Below are 17,652 nucleotides of genomic sequence, written 5' to 3' on the forward strand. Positions count from 1 at the left end.
CACTCCGTACAAAAGTGTGGACACCAACATTTTCAATGAAATATAATTTTGATCGGAATGTAATGTACTCGAGATGCGTGTTGGGCAGGCGTCCTTCTCAACTATATTATTATTATTCAATCCACCACAGACACGGTGTTTCTCTCGATTGGATATATTTTGGGTGCGCTCTCCATTCCTCGCTAAGGCCTTCTTCAACTTATATATTACAGACTTTGTAATCCCACATCGACGCCCATTGCCATAACCCCTCCTCGTCGTCCTCCATTGGAGCTTCGCAATATTCAGCCTCTTTTCTCCTCTACATATTTCACTCATCACAGGCACCAATGAGGATTCGAAACCTGCACCGATCTTCGCCTTTTTTGGTTACTTCTTCTGCTGTTCTACCAACCGTTGAAGCCTCTTTTCCTGATGCCCTAATCTCCAATACTCTGGCAGTTCTCCGCATGAAATCGTTTACAGAGTACAGTCCAGCACCAGCTCCAGTGGTGTTAAACTACCAGCACCAATGCATCGAGCCGCAGTCCAATCTCCTCTCCATGAATCTAGACAGGGCGGGTGTGCTGAAGGCAAACGATAATGCCGACGATTGTTCAGATTCTGCCGAGTTAATGCAAACCCCGCCATTCCCTGCAATACCCAACAAGGAGGATGTGGAGGAGTTAGAGAAACTTAGGGTTTGCACAGTGAACAAATCTCCATGGGATGTTCCCTCATTTGTCCGAGCATTCCTCACAAAACCCACCAGCGAACCAGCGGGGCAATCCATGCAAAACAATAGCAGCAGCGAGAGGAAAAATGAAAAGAAGAACAGGGGGGCATTAATACCAAATATTGTCAGTCCTACAAACGCAATAGCAGAGGCAAAGCATCAGGTATGTACATGTCTGTGATAGTTTTGGTTTATGTAGGAAAATCATGGGAAGAGTGTGTGTATGCATTTTAAATATGCTCCTTGCTTAGGGCATGGTTTGTGTGCCCTAATCTTATACAACACAGAACAATATCTATGTTCCTTCACAGTTACTGTGTAGTCCACAGTTTGAACTTTGTATCCTATCTCTTTTTAGAAATATTCATCATTGGCCCACACATGAATCAGATCAGATTTTTTTGTGAGGGGAAGGTAATAGTACCATGTGCTGAATAGGTTTTTGTGTGGCTGTGTAACTGTGTTTTCTCAGGTTCAGTTTCATGTGGAGGACGATGATGATTTTAACAAAACTGAGATTGGCAGGTGATAGTTTATCTCTGTTACAGTAACCATGCCTACCACTGTCATTACACAGTTTCATATTTTTTTTGTCGTAGAATATAAGAATCTAGCTGCCTGGACAACAAACTCTGTTCATAAATCTGGCTTCCTATCATATACTGAAAAGTATTGAAATCTTGTATGACTTCGTGATTCTAAATCAAAGATACTTGACAGTAATCCACCAGCCAGAAATTAGGGCATGGAATTAGCTGTTCTTACCAGACAGTTGTGTCTTGTTTTTATTTATTGTAATGGTTTGTCTGACATGGCTGCGCTGTATTTGATTTTATTGTTGTCAAGACTGGAGTACAAGTGCAAAGCAGGTATGCCACTGTTATCCAGCATTAATGCAAATCCATGATACACCATTGCTGCTTCTTCTGTAACTTTAGTAATATAGTTCGTTGTTTTATCTTATTTTTCAGCTGTGGAAACAAATACATTATTTTGTGGGATGATGTTACAAGTAACGGAAGAAGAGCAGATGCTTGAATCAGAACTGGTGAGAGTATTTTCAGAAGAAGTTGCTGGTTTGACAGTGAGGGAAGCCGGGTGCAAGCTTATGCTGAGGAATGTCAGCAACATAATCTCAGAAGGTCTTCCTCTGTCAGTACAGGTGAGGAGGGCGATGCTCAACAGTCCATACTTTGTACAGTTGGACGATGGAAAGTTTGCGTTGTGGGACAATTTTCTCAACAGTACAGTGGGCAGCTTAGATAAGCAAGAGATAACCAGTTTGGAAATAGAGAAAAGAATGGGCACCCACAAATTTGACAGAGAGGAGGATTGTGCTAGTTCTAAGGAACCTAATAGAGGTCAATTAGATGATACTAATTTAGAGCTTGCAGTTCCCAAAATAGTAACAACCAAAGGAAAGAGGGGCAGAAGAGAAGGCTCGGGCTTGGGCTTGGTGAAAAATATGAGAGTAAGGGACGAGGAGAAAGAAGAGATTGGCTGCTGCAAAAAAGATGGTAAAAGGAGGAACTCAGGTGGGCAGAAAGTTGAGCAGAGATCATATGATTCTGGGAACAATGGCGCCACTAATGACTCCAATAATTACAGTTGGGATAAAGATACAGTAGTCCCCTCTGATTCTCAATGTTATGGCAGTCAAAGTAGTTCAGATGGTAATGGCGAGGCGAGTCAAAATGTTGTCCCCCCTTGGGACGAGAGGTATAGAGCTGCCGCTTCTTTAATTTCATGTTCCACTGGAAATATTGGGATTAGAAAAGAGTTTCATCCTACTTATTGTCGAAAGAGGAAACCAGTGAAGGCGAGATCTCTGAAAGCTCTACTCTGATATAACCCGACTGGCTTCTCATTGATTCGTGGAATAGGGGTGGGCATTTATGTTGTCTTTCTTACCGAGGAATGCCAGCTTCCAGCTAGGGTAATGTCTGTGCACGTATGAATAATGGTGATTGCTCGTTGAAAACTTTAAAAAGAAGTTGTGATGTACATCATGCTACATGCATCCATGCATGTTTTGGCGGATGATGATACACGCGTACGCATTTGCTTTTCTGAAAAAGAGCTGCTTCCATCCATCTATATGCATGTGGTTTTGAGAAAAAAATATCTCCATCCGACATAGGTTTATAACAGAACTGCGATAATTTTTTGGTTTTCGTTTATTTTGCAGGATGGGCTAACATTATTTTATTATTTTAAAAAAACATTGAAATGGATTTTTTCATTTGCTACAAGAGAAATTACGCTTCTCAATGAGAAATTATCTTTTCAATATACTTCCTAATATGCTTTAGTTTTGATGATGCTTGAAGGCCTTTTTGGCCAAAGCCTGTAATGTCTCTCACATACATTAACATTAGGATTAATATTTATATTTGAAAAAAAATCATAATATTTTTAATTAAAAATAATAAGTAAATATTATTTTTTAAAATAAATTTATTAATTTTTATAATTGTTTTATTTAAATATATAAATAATTCTTAGTATGATGACTTCAAATTTTAAATGTAAAATATGGTTATTTATTAATAAATAAGTATATTATTGTTTAGTAGTATAGAAACATGAAGTTCAATATTACTAGTAATTGATTGTAACTTTATTGTTTTAGATGTATGTATTTTTATTCCCATCAACTATAATACAAAATTAATATTTAAAATAGATTTTTTATTTTTTATTTTATTTTTATTTCAAATTATAATTCAAATATTAATGTTTAATATATTTTTTATTGATAATTTTTATTAAGTTTTGTTTATTATATTATAGGTATGGGAGAGAGTTTAAAATCTAGATTCAAAAGCTATATGTTTTTATAAATGGAAAAAGAAATAAAAAAATATATAGATATTTTTGTGTAGGTGTATTTTATAGTTTTATATTAGAGAGGTAGTATTGAATATCTATGTGGCATGTGGAATAAGTTAACTTTATATATAAAAAAAAATAATACGGAGAAATCACATATCAAATTTTATGTAGATGTGTTTTTAACCACTTATTGTGGTTCATCATTAGGACATAGGATGGATATCTTGAACCAGAGAACCAAGCTATCCATCACTTATTGTGGTTCATCATTAAGACATAGATGGATATATTAAATTAGAGAATGAGGCTATCCATAACCACATTTAAGTGGTTCAAAAGGTGTCTACATAAAATTTGATATGTGGTTTCTCAAGTATTTTTAACTTTATATAATATCTTTTAAAATTATAAAAATAGCATGCCAATATTGATGAGATATGCATCCTTTATATTTAAAAAAAAATCACCATATTTTTTGCTACTGAATAAAAATTATGTTTTTTCATGTGAATCATTGCCATTACATAATTAATGGTACAAATTTTAGGACATTTGACTTTGCCTTTATGAAAAATAATTCTCAATCTTACCCATTTACTATATTTTCTTTTTAGCCTTGTGGCATCTTGTTGGAGAATGTTCTGAACTAGCTAACTATAATTTTGAATTCAAATTCCAAAATGTCAATGAAGAACCAATTACTTATCATATTCAAAGTTCTTAGGTTGATGAATTTGTTTCATTTACCACTATCCCTTGAAGAGAAAGGCCCAATACTCTTGGGCTTTTTATATCTTTTGAGGGAATATCCAAATCCTGAATTAGCACTTCAAGATAAGCATTATTCTTTAATCTTGATGTTGCCTAAATTGTCCCTTAAAGAGAAAGGCCCAATGCTCTTGGACACTTTTTTATATCTTTTGAGGGAATATCCAATCCTGAATTAGCACTTCAAGATAAGAATTATTGCCCTTCTTTAATCTTGATGTTGCTTAAATTATTGAAAACGCTCATCTACATCATATGAAAATGGTTTCTCACAAAATTGCTATTGTTTGAATTTTGGTACTTTAACTCAACCATATAATCGTTGTAATTCACTCACAAAAGTAAGTTTTTCCCTATAAAAGACCTAACCAAGATTTTAAAATTATCTAAATTATTAGAACATTTTGTATAGCTTTTCAAATAGTCTCTCTTGGTATCATGCATTTCATCAAATAGTTGTTGAGCATGCATCTTGTCTAAGACTTGCAAACATTTTGTTAAACACTTTAATACTCATAAATATTTCATCAAAAACTTTGCTTCTAGCTATTTTGTCAAATTCTTTGTTGTTATCTTTTGAATGAGAAAGAAAATGGTAATCATACATGTTTTTTGAAGTATCAAGAATAACATGTCTACAAGCAAGGAGATAATCCAATATAGCATGCTTCAGAGCCCTCCATGATTACTTGAAAGCATGGGAGTCAAGCCAAAATGTTTCTCACCACATAAGCTTCCAATGCTAACTTGCACATAACTTAATTCCATTAGTGGTCAATTCCATGCACCACCTCATAAATTGATTTAAAACAAAACATCCCACTTGTCCACCCTTGGTTGTGTTAGGAATTCCAACCACCCTGTTGTTGTTGGGAAAAGTATCCATTCAGAATGCCCCTATCCCACTCTAAGGTGTGATAGTGCCTTAACAACAAACAAGGAAAACTATCTTCGTATTCTTCTTTATGAAATGTAAATGGAGAAGAAGGATGTAACTAACCTGTGTCTTTCGCTAGTTTGTTGATCCACTCGTTCTCCTCTTTGTTCGCTTCCCGCTGCCTGCTCCCTCACTGGTCCAGCTTCACCAAGTTCCTGCAAGATCACAGAAGAGAGAAACTACACAAAAGACATAGATTTACATTCATAACTAGTTTAGGATCAGATTTAAACTAAACATGCAAATATAACAAAGCATCATTGATATACAAGCATATAGAAGAAACTCAAATAGTTTTATTGATATGATAAGAAAGTCCAAGAGGAGATACAACCAAGTGAGTCCCGATCCAGCATCTACCTCCCAGCAAAGGAATCCCTTCCTCTCCTCCAACAAAGCATAAATCACCCAATGCACTAATCTCAATCTCAAACCAACAACAATTCTCTGCAAAGTACCAAATTCCAGCCTCTGGATCTCTTGGATGAGGGATCCATATATAGATGTAAGCAGAGAGGATGAGTCAGCTTATGTTTTGACTTGTGGCTTCTCTCTATCAGTTCTTGCTTCCACTTGGAGGCTGAGAGCCTCTTACTCATCACTAGTCGAATTCATTGAGGCAAGTGTCATTGAGGAAGATTCTGGAAGCTTCCAGTGTCTGTACACCTCGCGGAATGACACTGCCATTTGGCATTTCTCGCTCAGCGCACCCTGGTAGTGCATTTAGCTAGTGTACTGGGGTGCATTTCAACGCAGGCAGCTAGTAGAGCATCTGAATTGATCCTGATTTGACTAGTTCTGAGTGGTTTTTGGTGGAGAACTTCTGGGAGAACCTGTCATTGGTTGACCTTGTTCCTTTAGGGGCAGGAACAACACTTTTAGGGACTTTGGATCCCTTGGATTATGGACATTTCATGCTCAATGATGTAAGGCACAAAAATTTCTATAACACCTGTTGCCCATCTAAAACTTGAAAATAATGAAGGTACAAAAATCAACAAATACTAAGCCTAGATCCATCTTAACTTAGGATCTACCAAGCACCAATAGAGATCAAATTAAGATGCCAAGAGGGATCAAATTAAGATGGTTTAATTACTAATTTTAAGTAAATATAATTATAATTATTAATTTATGTATCCTATTTTTATTTTTATGTAATTTGACCAAATCAATGCACCAAAGTCATACAAATTCAAAAGTTTTCATGTTGAAACTAGGTGGACACCATCATCATTGGAGGGAAAAGTTAAAAAAACTTACACGCATTTTATTAGCAAAATTTATTATTACAAATTCATTTTAATATATTTTTTTATTGCACGAGAAGCAACCCAGAATGAGAGAGAATTCACGTAACATTACATTTAAAAATAATAAAATAATACCTACATTAATAAATTAAAAAATACTAATAACAAAAAAAATCAATCTCGACCATAAATAAAATACTTCAATTTCCACCTTAATTTTACATAGATATTTATATAAATCAATAAAGTAATTGAAAATAAAAATAAAAATCTAATTTACCTTTTAGTATCACGGAGATATGCAATTTCTTCACTACTTAATATGGAGCTCACAAATGGCATGTAAAAGTAATATTATTGATACTACATGATGTGTAATTCATTTTAGGTTAAATAACAAAATTTTATATCAATTTTATATAGAGAAAAATAAAATAATCTAAATTGATTTTTTATTATTATATATTTTTACTTGTCATTATAAGGGAGATGTCTAAGTTATTCGATTCTTAATATGGAATTCATATAAATTTTTAATAACAAAAAAAGTTTAATGTGAATTATAAATCAAATAACTCATATGCATGATGAGTAAATATTTTTAATATCTCTCTCACGCACATACATATCTTATTCTATTAATAATTTCTTTCTAATTCAACATATGATAGAAATTTGTAATTCCTTCCATGATTAAGATGTGGTTAACATAGCTCACGGGGCTTTGGATTGATGGTGAATGGGTGCAGTGTTAAGGCACTCCTTTCAAATCCCCCGTGGTGCTTACCTACCAAAAAAAAATATGTGGTTAACATGTAACATTTTAAAAAGTATTAATAACAAAAGTAATTTTATATATTATACAAAACAAGTGAAAATAAAATTTTCTAATTTCTTTTAGTTAAAATATGTTATTAGCATGTTGTTAAAAACTAGCATAGATCCATCTTAACTCGAGCCAAGAGGAATAAAAAATCTCAAGAGGAATAAAAAATCTCCTCTACAAACATTAATCCTCAAGTTTTGCCAAAAATTTGATCCCTGTCAATGCTTGGTAGAATTAAAATTTGAATTATTCAAATTCTACGTCATAATCATTAATGGAAATTTAAATGTAAATTGTTTGTCCATCCAAACCACTGCACCAAAGCCATACAAATTCAATAATTTTGATAAAAAAAATGTGCTAGGGATGCTCATGTTGAAACTGAGTCAATAAGGTTGTGCTTAGAGGGAAAAGTTAAAAAAACTTACCACTCATTTTATTAAACAAATATATTATTACCAATGTTTCATTTTAATAACTTTTTATTAAAATTTGAATTATTAAAATTCTAGTATATTCCATCTTACAAAAAATCACACAATCAACATTAGCACTTTACTAAAGAAATGTATCTAACCCTAAAGATGTCTGTAGAAATTAAGATATATCCAGTGGTAAAACCAAGAATCACTTCACCAACAATTTAATTATCCTAATCGAATTTTATATTAGCATTGTACTCTCAATCTTGCACTGAACTTGGCAGTATATCTATTAATAATTTGTACAAATTTATAACAATCAAATATTGAAAACTCAATACCAAAACAAGTGCTACAAGGTAGTGTATTCCTGCCACTTAAGTGGATGTTATGTTTCTAGAAAAATTGTGAATTGATATATGATTGGAAAAATTAATTGCCTCCTAAGGGATAAGGACTTGCATAATTTTTGGGTGTGTAGTAACCACTAAGTTTGCACATTTACAATTTTACTCCATGTTAAAGCTTTGAAGAAAACATAAATAATGGTAGGCCGTAAATCTCACCCACGTATATCTACTGCATCTAGTTCCTATATGGTGGATAGTAATTGATGGTAAATAGGTTATTTACTAGTATGAACTATTTTTAAAGATTTTATTTTTAGGTGGTTTTCATATAAAGCTTAACAATGATAAATCATTGCACAAATATTTAAAAATCATGGCATAAATATTACAGCTACATCTAGAAATTATGGAAATCTAAGGCAGTTATCTAGATGGCACAAACTTGCAATAAGACCTTCAAAGTTATGGTCCAATCAAATGTTTGATTTTTTTTTCCAATAATATTGAAAATAAATATTTGTTTTCCAAATTAAACATTATAACTTGCATTGGTCAATACTAAACTAATAGTACTCAATAGAAAAAAGTCGATTGCTATAGTCCTTCGCAGGGAATTTGTGCTGAGTTTTCACCTTGTGATAACATATACATACCAACAATAAGATGATATAGGTTATATTCCACATGAATACCATGGGAAAAAACATGAGTTCTCATAAAATTAAATATCCAAAACCACTAATAACTTGATTGAACCAAGTTTACCGAAACTAGTCAAACATGTGGACATAAAAAAAATATAGTATGTGAAGTATAATAATGGTAGTCATCAGATTAAAATGATTTTCTTTTTCTTTTTTCTTTCTATGTATATTTTTCAAGACATATAGAAAATGTTGACATACTTTCTTTCTTACATTATTCCTACACATCTCCCTGTACTCGGTTGTAGAGTGTCTTTCAGTGCAATAATTTTTTTTAAAGATGAGCACTATAAAGAAGAAAAATAAAGAAAAAAATGTCTCACATCCACACACCGACATGGATACATCCTAACTTGAGATATTTTAAGAAGCAAGATATCTACATATTACACAATAATTTTCATTTAATCTTCATTGATTTTTAATAGATTTAATTCTAAGATGGATATATATTGGTTAAAAATGAAAATACATTGCGTTTAAATTGTTTAAGCAATCAAGAACCAAAAATGTTACAAAATAATTTTCATTCGATCCTCATTGATTTTTAATAGATTTAATATATATTGGTTCAAAAATGAAAATGCATTGGGTTTAAATTGTTTAATCAATCAAGAACCAAAAATGTGAAAGCAGTTTGCCAGTTTGCCTTACCGCATTGTGCTAGAAGGCCCTCACCCAAAGTTGATGGGTGAAAAAGGTGGCAATAAAAACCCTTGAAATGCACTCGTGTAGAAACACACACGTTCTTAGGAAATTTTCTTCCGATTCCTTTTAAACTATCAGTGAGGCCCTTTAAAATATGACACAAGCTTGCCATTCATCCACCAACTAGGATTTTAAAGAAACATATGCACACTCTATGAATGCATGTGTCAATGATGCATACACAAGTTCTTCTATGAATGAATTAAAAAAAAAGGTAGCGTGTTATATGTTTTGTCATTACTACATTATGCATTATGGAGGAGAAGAAGCCACATTATGAAGTAGTGGAGACCTTGTATTGAATTGTGATGAAGACATGCGAGATTGATGGAAATTATAGTAGCCTTTTCTCCGCCATTCATTTGAGTTCAAGGCCATTTAATAGTCTAAATATTATGTTTACATTTTTTAAATTTTGCAAATAATTGAAAATATAAATAAAAATGTTATACTCTAGTTTGATTGTAGTCTTTAAATTGTATTGACATTAAGCATATATATGGTCAAAACCCTAACCTGTGAAAACTAGTTGGAGATATAAACACAAACATTGACATTGAAACACTTAGAAACCAAAGTGGCTCTTTAAGTCAAGTGGCCAACATTCCCTTCCCTTGCTACGTTCCTTGAGACATTTTTTTCTTCAATTACCCATGCTTGAGGTAAATTCTTTGGTATTTTCTAATATAGAGACATTTAAAATCAAAATTGTAGGGTGTGTTTAGATGGGAATGTGCTGAAATATTTACAAATTTTGAAAAACAATTTTATGGACTTATTCATTGACCCTAGAACTTACCAACACTCTCCTAAGAGGAAGGAACATATTTTCATGGATTGGTTCATATCTCAATCATTTTCAAAAAAACCACTCTACAATAACATAGAGGTGCCATTGTATTTTCTACACAAATTGTGAATTTGATTTGTTTTAAATAGGTCTCTATATCAATTATTTTGATGCTGGTGAATTCTAAGGGATAGGTTGTGGGTCCATGCAAGATTGAAAAAGTGATAGGCATGACCTATCAAGAGGATCACACCCTCATAGGTATTGGTTTTAGCCCTATATAATTAATTGTTGAAAACAAACTTCTAATAAAAATAGAAAAGATGCAATGGAACATACACACATTTTAACATAGAGACTTTACCTTGGGAACCCAAACAAGGAAAACCACAAAGAATATTTAGAGAGTACACCTTCTATTTTTTTTTTTTTTTCTTTTATTATATATTACATTGTTCAGTGCAATTTGTATACCCTCCAATCCATTAACCTTGGATTAAAATACATTTGTAGTTCCTTAATGAAAATAACATTTCCATGGACTTCAAAATTGTGTATGAAATTACCAAAGGAAGAAACCATATTAAAAAAAAAACATTCAATAGAAACATATTGATGATTTTTCACTCAATGGGCCCCATTGGGGCCTTGCATGAGGGCTAAAACCTTCCAATAAAACCCCCATGTTGCCCCCCTTCCACTACACCATGTGAAAAAAATATAACACAAGCACAATGCTAGGTAGATGCCTATCCCTTTTATTCAATATCCTAAGATTATACGTAAGATTCATGATACATAAAATTTGATTTCACTTTAACCCATAGTTTACTTCAACATATTACATTTGTTATTGCATCCCACCATGAGGGATATTAAGACAGTCTGAAACCTCGTGATAAAATAATAAGGATTGTTCCTTTTGGCCCAAAGACTAAGCCTTGTTAATTTTGTTCATGTAGCTAGACTACACATTCTAGTAGAAATTAATGTACTCCTCACCCATACTCAAGTTGTGTTCATACTTGTTATGCACCAATATAGGTTCCCATACAAGAGGGTTTCATGGATGATATTAGTATGAAATCCTCTTTATGGTTTGGTTAATTATATATAATTACAAATGGAAAATACTCTACAAAATTAATTGCAATTTTTTTTGTAATATCTAATTGTTTGGCATGTCTAGTTGCTACAATATGATACTCTTACATTGTAGTATGATTCATTCATTCCCATCGCTAATGTAGTTGTTGTAGTGTTTTGTTCTATGGAAATAACCACATGCTAGTATGGTGGTGAGTTATTAAATCATATTATTGTAGTATGATCCAGATTATCCACAGTATTATGGACCCCCTTTAGGGTTCGAAACGTCGACATGATGAATATAATACTGTGGATAATCCAAATCATACTACACCAAATAACAACCACAGAAGCTTAAAGTCTAACATATTGTTGTAGTCTTAATATGTTATTTTCTGTGTTCACCAAATTACTTCCACACACATTTAACAATAATATACATTAGACATAAATATGCCATATTCACCTAGGGATGAGAGATCCTATGCTTCATAAGGGATAGAGATTCTAGTTCTTATTAACTCGTCTCTTACTTAGAGATTGTTTCAAGTTAACATTGGTTAAAATGTGAAATGCTTATTATTTTTTCATAATTTGTTTTGTACTATCAAACCTTGTTGCACATGTGCATGTAGTCCTAGATAGAATTATTCCGTGCACCATCTTAACTCGAAGTTCAAAAATCAAAATTCACTACACTATTTGGTCTCATATTTCCTTTAAGCACATTGCATTGGAATGAAATACAAAAACAATATTTCTTTTATATCCAAAAGTTTCATTTGTATTTCTCTCTCTCTTTTTTTTGTAATGCATGGAAATATTCCTACCAAACCCTTTTGACTTTGCATCTCCCACTATGATGGCCCATAATCAAGCGATGCATTAAATGTTTTCTATTTAAGTTGGTGAAGTGATTTCATTGTATTTTAGCACTTTATCTAGGTAGAAACATGTTGTTTACAATACATGATAGGTGTTGTTGTGGTTATCCTACACCATTGATCCAAATACAATAAATCCTTCAATATTTTAGATTTGAGGCTTCTACTCATATAGACAACACCGAAATATCACACAACGATTTTAAATGGTTCAATTACTGTTGGAAATAATACTAAGAGGGGGGGGGGTGAATCAGTATTAGAAAATCAATACTCTTTTCATTTCCATTATTAGGTTCATATACGCTACTTTAGTTAAGGATACCCGCGTGTATACGCAACCGTGTTTAATGCAACTAGCGTATATCCAATAAACTTATGATTTAGTTAGTTGATCTTCAATGAGTGCATCAGAACATTATTAACCATATGAACAGTAAACAGGTGCAGTAAAACAGAATAGATCATCACACATAAGAAGCACACATGAACACCATGATATAAGGTGGAAACCCAATGTGGGTGAAAACCACCTGCTGCAATTCGTCTCTATCTTCTTTTAATAAGAAACTTCTTTTTACAATATTTATGTACTTGTGTAGTCTTATACCAAAATGCAGGCTTCTACTTGCAGAAGGCTACAACCTTCTCTCGTTCTCGAGTTTCTACTGGAAGGGAGCTACAACCCCCTTTAGCTCTTGTACTAGCTGATCTGTTTACTAGTACGTAGGCGCCGACCTATTGAAGGCTCCAACCTTCACTCGTTTTCCAGTTGCTACTAGAAGGGAGCTCCAACCCCCTGGCTCTTGTACTTGCCGATATGTTTACCAGTACGTAGGCGCTGGCCTATAGAAGGCTACGATCTTCTTTCTTCCTCCAGGGACCACGTTTCATAAATTTTCATACTGGATACTCCTGAAGCACAACACCATAATCTGAAGGCCACGTTTCATCCAATTTTCATACTGGACCCATCAACAACAATGAAGCAAAAAATCAATCACCACTGCAATACAATCATCAACTACACTTGCATCATTCATTTCTGAATCACCCAACACTGAATCACTGAAACCCTGTCAACAAAACATAGTCACTAGAACACAGAGCAAAACACAGAACTCTACAACAATAACCAGATCCAACTGCAACTTCAAATATCATATCTCATAATGTATACTCTATTATGATGAACCAAACCGACGTACATACGCACTTTTACAAAAGCCAACCCGCGTACAGATCTGCAAATATTTACTCATAACTTTGCAGCTGTTCCAGACATCAGTCATAACCAGATCATAACATTCATACAATAAAACATGTGTCAATAATTTAGATCTAGTCTATCCATGATCAAACCACATAAAGATAATACATTCCAAGCCTTATGATCTTGATCCATCGTCCATCTTCAACCGCATAGGTGCATCCTTGGTTCAGATCAAGCAAAGCATCACAAACCCATAACCTGCATACTGGATCTCACACTTCATTAGATATTCAATCCTTGCATGCTTCCTCTTCTTGGCCTAATGATCTTCTCCTTATATAGGTTTAGGCCTCTCTCAATACCATGGTCCAAAACCATGTAGAACCAATACCTTGGACCCAATACCTGGGGTCAATGCCTTGGACCAAATACCATGGACCAAATACCACGGACCAAAACTTAGTTCTCCAACATGTACGTGCCTTTCCTTGCGTGAAAGTGCGTGTATACACATAAGCACCTTTTGTTTAGCTAACCCGCATGTATATGCACTTTCATTAAGTTTAACCTGCGTATACCTCTCTCTGATCATTATTTCTTTGCTCTTGACCTGCTGCACTATGATTTGTCATCTGAGTGAGTTGCCATCAAGGACAACATCTGTATCATACCTCTAAGTGAGTTGCCATCAAGGACAACCCCTGTATCATAATGCCAACAATATCCCCCTTTGGACTTGATGGAAACAACCACACCAAGTCACTCTCCCCCTTTGACGTCAAGGGCAAAGGGCGGACCAAGATATTCTCTTCCTTGATATACATTCTGTTGTCCATACTCCCCCTAAGTACATGCTGAAGTTTCTGATTGAGCTCTCCCTTTGTACATGCCAAGATGTACCAATCCGTCCATGCTCCCCCTGAGCACATGCAAGGTCTTTATAACAAAGACCAGCAATCTAATCAAGACCATGATAGTCATCAGCAACTATCATATACGATCTGCACCATAAGCATTAGCATCCAGTCCTGTAACTTGCAATACCATTCTTTTAGCCACATAAGCATCATCACCAAAGACTTCTAACCATAATGCCAACAATGCATTATTTGAAGTATATGCTCCCCCTGAACTTGTGCCATGCCATCATCAAACAGAGCAGATAAGTGACTGAACCATATCAGACTTCTGTATTGCTGCTTTTCTTCAGAACATCATATACGCGACTGTGCAGCGTCTAACTTGCGTATATATGCGACTTTTCTTCATGAAACCTGCGTATGAGATTTAGAACACTGATGTTCCACACTTTTAGCTTCTTTTGAGTCTGTGATGTCTGTATATTCTGCTATGCCACATCTTTCTGGCTGTGATTCCTTTTTCTTCCATATCTTCAACTGTGATGATGTTTTCTCCTTTTGGTATGGTGCCCAAAATCTTCTCCTGCATTCCTTTGCTATGTGTCCAAGCTTATTACATGCATAACATCTTATATGTTTCATATTCCTCCTATAGCAGTCAATGGCTTTGTGACCAAACATATTACAAGCAAAACAATATCCCTTGAAGTACCTGGAGCATGATGATCTTTTTGTGTGACGGTCTTGAACCATTTTACTTCTGCATCTGGCTGCAACATGTCCAAGATTATGACATACATAACATTCAACATTATTCATCGGAGGAAATAATCATTTATCACTTCCACAGTTAGGAGCAAAAGGTTTTCTTTGAGGAATTTCTTTCCTTGGCTATTGATGGGGTTGTCCTCTCCTTGTTGAGTATTTCAGATTTCTCATTAGAGTTCCTTGCCTCACCTTGTGAGCTAAATTCACCTTCAACAGATTCATGAAAACCAATATCAGTTTTGATAGCAGGAGACCTTTGACTACTAAGAATATCATCCAAAATCTTAGTACTGTCTTGAAATCGTAATAGTTTACCCTTTTCTTCTAATTTACCTTTCAAGATATTTACCTCAACCTGATGTTTTTCTTCCTTTTCCAGATATTGCTTCTTCATAATTTCTTCATAATTTCTTCCTTCTTCCACTTGTTGCCTTAGTTTGAGAATCTCTTTTTCTTGTTCTTCATTTAGCTCCTGCAGCATTTGACGAACCCTGAAAGCACATTCCAGCTGAGCTTTTAAACTGATAATTTCTTCTTTGAGGGCACTCTTCCTTTTGCTGAGTAGATCTTGTTGATCTATGATTTTATCTAATGCTTCATTTGCTTGTTCATCTTCAATCTGAGGTGATTCAGAATCTGAATACTTTCTTCCACTCAATGACATGTTGTCATTGTTCCTTTGAGCTATCTTCTTCTTTTGACGTGCTTTGTTTCCCATTGTTGTACAGATCTCCTTCAAGCGATCAAGCTTCTACCAAAGGACCTGCTCTGATACCAATTGTTGGAAATAATACTGAGAGGGGGGGGGGGGTGAATCAGTATTATCAAATCAATAATCTTTTCATTTCCATTATCAGATTCATATACGCTACTTTAGTTAAGGATACTCGCATGTATACGCAACTGTGTTTAATGCAACTAGCGTATATCCAGTAAACTTATGATTTAGTTTGTTGATCTTCAATGAGTGCAACAAAACATTATTAACCATATGAACAGTAAAAAAGTGCATTAAAACAAAACATATCATCACACAGAAGAAGCACACATGAACACCATGATATAAGGTGGAAACCCAATGTGGGTGAAAACCACCTGCTGCAATTCGTCTCTATCTTCTTTTAATAAGAAACTTCTTTTTACAATATTTATGTACTGGTGCAGTCTTATACCAGTACGCAAGCTTCTACCTGCAGAAGGCTACAACCTTTTCTCATTCTCCAGTTTCTACTGGAAGGGAGCTACAACCCCCTTTAGCTCTTGTACTAGCTAATCTGTTTACTAGTACATAGGCGCCGACCTACTGAAGGCTCCAACCTTCACTCGTTTTCCAGCTGCTACTGGAAGGGATCTCCAACCCCCTGGCTCTTGTACTTGCCGATATGTTTACCAGTATGTAGGCACTGGCCTACAGAAGGCTACGATCTTATTTCTTCCTCCAGGGACCACGTTTCATAAATTTTCATACTAGATACTCCTGAAGCACAACACCATAATCTGAAGGCCATGTTTCATCCAATTTTCATACTGGACCCATCAACAACAATGAAGCAAAAAATCAATCACCACTGCAATACAACCATCAACTACTCTTGCATCATTCGTTTCTGAATCACTCGACACTGAATCACTAAAACCCTGTCAACAAAACATAGTCACCAGAACACATAGCAGAACACAGAACTCTGCAACAATAACCATATCCAATTGCAACTTCAAATATCATATCTCATAATGTATACACTACTATGATGAACCAAACCAGTGTACATACGTGCTTTTACCAAAGCCAACCCGCGTATAGATCTGCAAATATTTACTCATAACTTTGTAGTTATTCTAGACATCAGTCATACCCAGATCATAACATTCATACAATAAAACATGTGTCAATAATTCAAATCTAGTCTATCCATGATCAAACCACATAATGATAATACATTCCAAGCCTTATGATCTCGATCCATCATCCATCTTCAACCGCATAAGTGCATCCTTGGTTCAGATCAAGCAAAGCATCACAAACCCATAACCTGCATACTGGATCTCACACTTCATCAGATATTCAATCCTTGCATGCTTCCTCTTCTTAGCCTAATGATCTTCTCCTTATATAGGTTTAGGCCTCTCTCAATACCATGGTCCAAAACCATGTAGAACCAATACCTTGGACCCAATACCTAGGGTCAATACCTTGGACCAAATACCATGGACCAAATACCGAAATACCATGGACCAAATACCACTGACCAAAACTTAGTTCTCCAACATATACGTGCCTTTCCTTGCGTGAAAGTGCATGTATACGCATACGCGCCTTTTGTTCTGCTAACCCACGTGTATACGTACTTTCATCAAGGTTAACTTGTGTATACCTCTCTCTGATCATTAATTCTTTACTCTCGACCTGCTGCACTATGATCTGTCATCATCTGTCATCTGAGTGAGTTGCCATCAAGGACAACATCTGTATCATACCTCTGAGTGAGTTGCCATCAAGGACAACACCTTTATCATAATGTCAACAATT

The 17,652-nt window shown here is 34.7% G+C and overlaps 1 protein-coding gene across 1 annotated transcript; it reads left to right on the forward strand.

Annotated features, from left to right (window-relative positions):
* Nucleotides 1-201: 201 nt before the first annotated feature.
* Nucleotides 202-2,904, forward strand: LOC149148246 (uncharacterized). Its single transcript, XM_089441224.1, has 4 exons — nt 202-878; nt 1,188-1,240; nt 1,562-1,584; nt 1,687-2,904. The coding sequence occupies exons 1-4, from the start codon at nt 330-332 to the stop codon at nt 2,559-2,561; spliced, it is 1,500 nt and encodes a 499-aa protein (XP_089297350.1). The 5' UTR covers nt 202-329; the 3' UTR covers nt 2,562-2,904.
* Nucleotides 2,905-17,652: the final 14,748 nt, after the last annotated feature.

The sequence above is a fragment of the Pinus tabuliformis genome, chromosome 9 (genome assembly GCF_031772625.1).
Source record: "Pinus tabuliformis cultivar Carrire ecotype Pingquan chromosome 9, CPIR1, whole genome shotgun sequence".
Lineage (NCBI taxonomy): Eukaryota > Viridiplantae > Streptophyta > Pinopsida > Pinales > Pinaceae > Pinus > Pinus tabuliformis.

Excerpts from the sequence above, each read along its gene's own strand:
- LOC149148246 (XM_089441224.1), top strand. The coding sequence starts at position 330 with ATGAGGATTCGAAACCTGCACCGATCTTCGCCTTTTTTGGTTACTTCT. Across the intron at positions 879-1,187 it reads TAGCAGAGGCAAAGCATCAG|GTTCAGTTTCATGTGGAGGA; the intron begins GTATGTACATGT and ends GTGTTTTCTCAG. Across the intron at positions 1,241-1,561 it reads AACAAAACTGAGATTGGCAG|ACTGGAGTACAAGTGCAAAG; the intron begins GTGATAGTTTAT and ends ATTGTTGTCAAG.